The sequence below is a fragment of the Chiloscyllium plagiosum genome, chromosome 5, assembly GCF_004010195.1.
Source record: "Chiloscyllium plagiosum isolate BGI_BamShark_2017 chromosome 5, ASM401019v2, whole genome shotgun sequence".
Taxonomy (NCBI): domain Eukaryota; kingdom Metazoa; phylum Chordata; class Chondrichthyes; order Orectolobiformes; family Hemiscylliidae; genus Chiloscyllium; species Chiloscyllium plagiosum.
In genome coordinates, this window is record NC_057714.1 from 107,690,517 (window position 1) to 107,697,359 (window position 6,843).

The 6,843-nt window shown below is 42.1% G+C and overlaps 1 protein-coding gene across 1 annotated transcript in view; it reads left to right on the plus strand.

The window, feature by feature from the left end:
* The window catches only part of kmt2ca (lysine (K)-specific methyltransferase 2Ca), a 502,252-nt gene that overhangs the window by 321,546 nt on the left and 173,863 nt on the right, over positions 1-6,843 (plus strand). Inside the window, exon 15 of the mRNA XM_043691052.1 lies at positions 822-938. Coding sequence (XP_043546987.1) covers positions 822-938 — 117 coding nt within the window. The remainder of the gene's footprint in view (positions 1-821; positions 939-6,843) is intronic.

The following is a 6,843-nucleotide window of genomic DNA, read 5'->3' on the forward strand; positions in this document are numbered from 1 at the left end:
CCTTTGGCCCAATAAGTCCACACCAACCCTCCAAAGAGTAACCCACCCAGACCCATATCCCTCTGACTAATGCACCTAACACTACAGGCAGCTTAGTATGGCCAGTTTACCTGACCTGCACATCATTGGACTGGGGGAGGAAACCGGAGCACCCGGAGGAAACCCACACAGACACGGGGAGAATATGCAAACTCCACACAGACAGTCGCCCAAGGCTGGCATCGAACCTGAGCCTCTGGTGCTGTGAGGCAGCAGTGCTCACCAGTGAGCCCACGATGCCGCCCATAACTGATTAAAAAGAAGGTTGACATTGCTGATGTAGATTCTTTACTGAGTTGTTTTTCAAAAGTTTCTTGAACTGCAGTCTACATTGAGCAGTTTCTCATTGTAACTCTAGATTATCAGCATTTTTCTCTTTTAACATTTATTTTTAAAGTTATTGACTGTGAGTAATTAATTAATAGAAATGCCAGACTAAGAAATGCAGCTCCATTAAGTTTAGATTTTCTCATTTTTATGCAGAAAATGGATCTGTTTAGGACAGAAGTGTTATAACTTTAGTTTCATGTGTTTTTCCTTTGGCAGATTGAATTTGTTTTAAAAAAAATTCATTGTGAGATGGCATTTTTAGTTTCTTAACCTCATACACGTCTTTTATTACACAGTATTGCTTTTTCAGTTTAATTGTCAAAAACTTCATATCTTCATAGAATTTTGTCCTAAGCTTTCATTTTGTTGCATTTTAGTATCATGTTTAGTAGTTAAGTTTATTTTGCTGGGGGTTTCCCCAATTACATCTTTTTTCACCTACCATATCCTAGGGCATGTGGGCGACAAATGCAATGAGTTCCCCTTCCTGGTCTACAGACAGTTATGAATTTCGGGAGAGTATGGTAAAAACAAAGCAACCTCAGAGCACCATTTGGAACATCAAAGTGGTAATTCATATTATTTCAGATTTATATTCCTTTACCATTTTCGTTTAGCTTGGGTCTTTCTTTTGTATCTGATAAGGCAGTAGATTTTTGTTTACCTTTATTCATTCAGCCATCGCATTTGACATGCATTGTAGCCACTCTGCGTTGGAAAAGTTGATTTTTCCTTCAAAAAGTAGTGTTGCTTTGGACAGATGATATGTTTGCTCGCTGCCTCTCATTTCCCTTCCTCTTAATAAAAGGGACAGTTCTGCATACAAGGCAATAGAACCAATGCTCCTATTGTAACATTTTCACTCAAACCACAGTTGTTTCAAGTACAGCTTTTGTTGGTATTTTGAAAATTTCAAATGTCTCTCCTTGAACTATACTGCCAATTCTTGTTTGCCTGTTGTTGACACTGTACAGATTTGGGTTACAATCTTGAAAGGGTTAATTTTCCATTATCGACTTTTCATCATTTTGGTTCTGGAATATTTTCATACAGTACATTTCATTTAGAAAAGTCAGGTGTAACTTTCCTTTTATGTAGCTAATGCAGCTTCTGAGCAGTGTATGGAGTCAACAGCAGTAAAAAGCCCATCGGCCTAATTTATTTAGAACATAGAACAGTACAGCACAAAACAGACCCTTCAGCCCACGATGTTGCGCCGACCACTGATCCTCATGTATGCACCCTCCAATTTCTGTGACCATATGCATGTCCAGTAGTCTCTTAAATGTCCCCAATGGCCTTGCTTCCACAACTGCTGCTGGCAACGCATTCCATGCTCTCTCAACTCTCTGTGTAAAGAACCCGCCTCTGACATCCCCTCTATACTTTCCTCCAACCAGCTTAAAACTATGACCCCTCGTGTTAGTCATTTCTGCCCTGGGAAATAGTCTCTGGCTATTGACTGTATCTATGCCCCTCATTATCTTGTGTACCTCAATTAGGTCCCCTCTCCTCCTCCTTTTCTCCAATGAAAAAAGTCTGAGCTCAGTCAACCTCTCTTCATAAGATAAGCCCTCCAGTCCAGGCAGCATCCTGTACACCTCCTCTGAACCCTCTCCAAAGATCCACATCTTTCCTATAATAGGGCGATCAGAACTGGACGCAGTATTCCAAGTGCGGTCTAACCAAAGTTTTATTCTTGTTTATACACATGAGCCTCCTTCCAGCATTTCTCATCCAACTCTATAAGTGCAACCTTCTGCTGCAGCCTGCCTCATGTACTTATTTAGCTTTCACTTAAATGGAGCAATGTTACATGCTTAATTGCTCCTTGCAGTCCCTAAGAAATGTAATTAGGCATTTAACCATACTGTTTTTCAAGTCAAGTTGGTGTTTTCCACTTTCTTCTCCCTGTTCAGGTAGAGCAATTTCTCCTGGATTCTTTATTTTGTTCATGAATTATTTTTAAAGGTATTACCTCCGGTTTTGGACAGTCATTTAGCTGGAAATATTTTCTCGACACTTATACTATTATTAACTCAAAGACTTCTACCAGGTACTCTTTCTAATATTACCATTAGTCTATTAATCAAACTGGTCAACATATCTTAACTATGTGGCAGTAATTTGTCTGCTTTTGAAATCTGTGTCAGTTCTCCAAGATCCTTTCCAGACCAGTAGCTGTTGATACTGTATGTTATATCATATAAACTGTAACTTGCATAAGTTTGAAATTGTTCCAGCCTTATTTGCTGAATACTTATGTGAAGTGCAAAAATATCTAAATTAAATTCTCCATGTGCAGAGAAAGAGCTCTTTGTTCAATTTTACCATGAAGTCCAGCTTCAATTCAGGTAGCAAATTGGACTGAAGCACATAGTGTCACAGGATTGATGAACCCAGCATAGACTATTTGGAATTCAAGCTCATCCACTAGTATTCATCTATAATAAGCATGATTAATGTGCGCAAGGCTTGAGCAGATTAAGACTAAGGCCGACTGAGTTACTGACTATACTCTTTGAAATTCTGTTCAAAGAGGTGATTTAACTGGGTCTTGCTGCAAGATTAAACTCTCCAGAGTGAAAGGTAAGTGGAAGAGGATAAAAGGCATGGTCGAAAAACTTATCTACAGTGTGACCAGCAGTGGAGTAATATCACAAATCATAATATGACGTGAGGGCAGAGAAAAAGTTGATTGGTGAATATTCCTAGTCTTTAAAGTAAGAGTAGGTTTTCGGTCTGTGTTTATGTCTCCAAAGTTTTTCTTCTTTCTACTTAAAAATAACTGCTTCAGTAGTTTGTTGACACTGGTGATTTTTTTTCTTTTTAGTTTCATTAAAAACAATATATCATTAGTGAAGTGTAAAGAACAGGGAATTTGGATAAGTTTATGAGATAGAACAGTGATGTGTTGCTGCTGTATCATATGGACACTGATGTGATCCATAACTAATGCAACTGCAGTAAGAGTTTGCAGCTCAAGGAACTTCATATTTGAGCTGGTGTCTGAGTAACATTGTGCCACATTATGGAAGGAGCAAGTTACCTGGACACTTTTCTCTAGAGGGCAGTCATACCCCTCAGACTAAGTAATTCAGTTTTGGTCTGTGATCAGAGACAGGAAGGTGTGACTGCAGGTGAGGCAGTTATGTGTACCCAGGAGCTACAATTGAGGAGCCTCGGTCCCTGCAATTGCTCAACATTTGTGAGGTCCTTGCAAGCTGTGGGGACTGCAGGGAGGATGAGCAAACCGACCACAGCATGTTAGTAGAGGGAGTCGTTAAAGTGTGGGGATGCAATAGGAATGCAGATTTGGTAGAAGGGCAGTGTAATTAAAAGGATAGATAATGTTTTGTGCAGCTGTCAGCAGGAAATATGAAGGCTGTGTTGCTTGTACAATGTCAGGATTAAGAATATCTCAGGGCTGAAGAAGAATTTGGAAAGGGAGAAAGGGATCATAGAATCAAAATGTGCAGAAGAGGCCCTTTAGCCCATCAAGTCTGCATTGACAAGTGAAAAACACCTGACTTGCAACTTAATCCTATTTACAAGCACTTGGTCCATAGCTTTAAATGTTATGATGTGCCAAGTGGTCATCCAGGTACTTTTTAAAGGTTGTGAACCAACATTGCTCTGCTACCCTCCCAGGCAACGCTTTCCAGACATCAGCACCCTCTGGGTAAAAAAGGTTTACCTAAGTGCCCCACCAAACCTAATGACACTCACCTTTAAACTTCAGTTTCTTCGTAACTGACCCTTCAACTAAGGGGAACAGCAACTCCTTATCCGGTCTGTCTATATCCCCTCATAATCTTGTACACCTCAATCAGATTTCCTCTTAGTCGTCTGTGCTCCAATGAAAACAACCAAAACCTAAGCTCATAACCCTTCCTCATAACTTAAATTTTCCATCCCAGGCAGCGTCCTGGTGAACTTCCTCTGCACCCCTCCAGCACAATCACATAATTCCTATAATGTAGCAACTAGAACTACACATGTTACTCCAGCTGTGGTCTCACCAAAGTTCTATACAACTCCTACATGACTTCCCTGCTTTTGTAATCTATGCCTCCATTGATATACATGTGTCTCTTGTGCTTTTTTCACCACCCTGCTAACATGCCCTTATGCCTTCAGAGATCTATGCCTTTGAGCCTGCTCTACCATTCATGACTGATCTTCTCGTGGACTCTGCTCCACTTACCCACCCACTCACCATGACCCTTAATCTTGCCTAGCACAAAGTGTAACCTGTATGCCTTACACTGTCAGAGTTCTTTTTCACCTTATGATCTGTATGTCCTTGATTATTATGATCTGCCTGTACTGCTTGCAAACAAAGCTTTTCACTGTACTTAGGTACATGTAAAAATAAATCAAATCAATCAATCAAGAATTTTCCATGTGAACAATAGTGAAGCAGTCAATTCACTGCAAATGCAAGCCATTATCAATGCAAACAATCTCAACTTTACTTGGAAACAAATTAATTCCGTTATTGCTCAAAAGTCTCTATTTGCCTTTAAAACATTCAACGAGGAAGCCTCAACTTCTTCACTGGGCTGAGAATTCCATAGATATAGCACTGCTGCAGAGGAGACAACCGAAGTAGTACTGCAAAATGTTCAACATTGAGGCACTCAAAGACACAGTAAAAAAAAGCCTCATTCAGTCCGCTCCCCTCCACAAACCTAGTGACCCTCAGCGACACCGAGTCGCAGGACTCCAGCAGCCTCTGATTCACCGTCAAGATTGCCATCATCAATGCCTACAAACTCTCCATCAGTCACTCAACCAAGAAACACTAACACTGGTTTAATCAGAATGATCAGGAGATCCAGGAACTGTTAAGCGTGAAGCATAAAACCACAATCGCACACAGAGCAAGGCAGGCCTACAGGGATCTGAAAGCCCAGGTCTAACAACAAACCTGCAACATAAAGAACAGGTGGTGGGTGGAGAAAACACCGGAGGCCCAACAGATGGCTGACAACTGTGACATACATGGTTCCTTCTGTGCTGTAAGACCACTTATGGATCAAACACCCAAGGCCCCACCCCACTCCTGGCCAAGGACAGAGTGACTCTTATGAAAGATAAAGAAGCCATCAAACAATGCTGGGGGAAGCACTTCAGAGACCTCCTCAACCAGGGCTCTGTTGTCAATTTGGGCAATGTTGAACACGTCCATCAACATGCTACACACCATGACCTCAGCAACATCGCAGCCCTGCACAAAGCAGAGGGGGCCATCTGCCAGCTTAAGAACAACAGCTGGAACAGATGGTATCCCTGCTGAGATATTTCATGTGTAGAGGCAAAGAGTTTCTGTTTCATCTACAAACCCTTGTCTGCTTTATCCAGGAGATGGAGAGCATTCTGGTAGAGCGCCAAGATGCCACAGTTGTGAACATTTTCATAAAAGGCAATAATTCAATTGTGGTAACTACAGGGGGATCTCCCTACTATCGACCATCAGAAAAATCATTGCCAATGACCCCTTCAACCATCTCCTCCCAGTGGTTGAGGGACGCTTCCCAGAATTGCAGTGTGGCTTTTGGATATGGAGGTACATATCAGATATGATTTTCATCAAATCTGCAACTGCAGAAGAAATGCGGGAAAAACAGTCGACCACTGTACATGGCTGCTTTTGACCTTACCGTCAATAGGAGGCATAATGGAGCATCATTCTTCACTTTGGTTGCACCATGAAGTTTATCACCATCCTTTGGCCTGCTCCACGATGACAAGGAAGACATAGTAATGACGAATGGCTCTGCCACCGACCCATTTCCCGTTAGGGCCAGTGTCAAGCAGGGCTGTGTCATGACCCAGCACTGTTCTCGATCTACCTCGCTGCAATGCTTCACCTCACCGCCAACAAGCTCCCTGCTGGAGTGGAGCGAATTTACAGTATCAGCAGGAAATTATTCACTCTCTGCATTCAAGCCAAGACCAAAGTCACCCAACCAGTGTCATCAAGCTGTAGTATACAGATAATGTTTGCTTATATTGCAACGTCAGAGGATGAGCTCCAGCTATCGTCACTATCTTTGTCAGAGGCATATGTGAGCTTAGCTCTGAACATCTGGAAGACTAAAGTCCTCCACCAACCTGGCCTGGCACTGTGGAGCAAACTCTCAATCATCAGGGTCCATGGAGAGGCCTTAGAGAACATTGACCATAGAACATAGAACATAGAACAATACAGCACAGAACAGGCCCTTCGGCCCACAATGTTGTGCCGAACTTCTAACCTAGATTAAGTACCCATCCATGTACCTATCCAAATGCCGCTTAAAGGTCGCCAATGATTCCGACTCTACCACTCCCACGGGCAGCGCATTCCATGCCCCCACCACTCTCTGGGTAAAGAACCCACCCCTGACATCTCCCCTATACCTTCCACCCTTCACCTTAAATTTATGTCCCCTTGTAACACTCTGTTGTACCCGGGGAAAAAAGTTT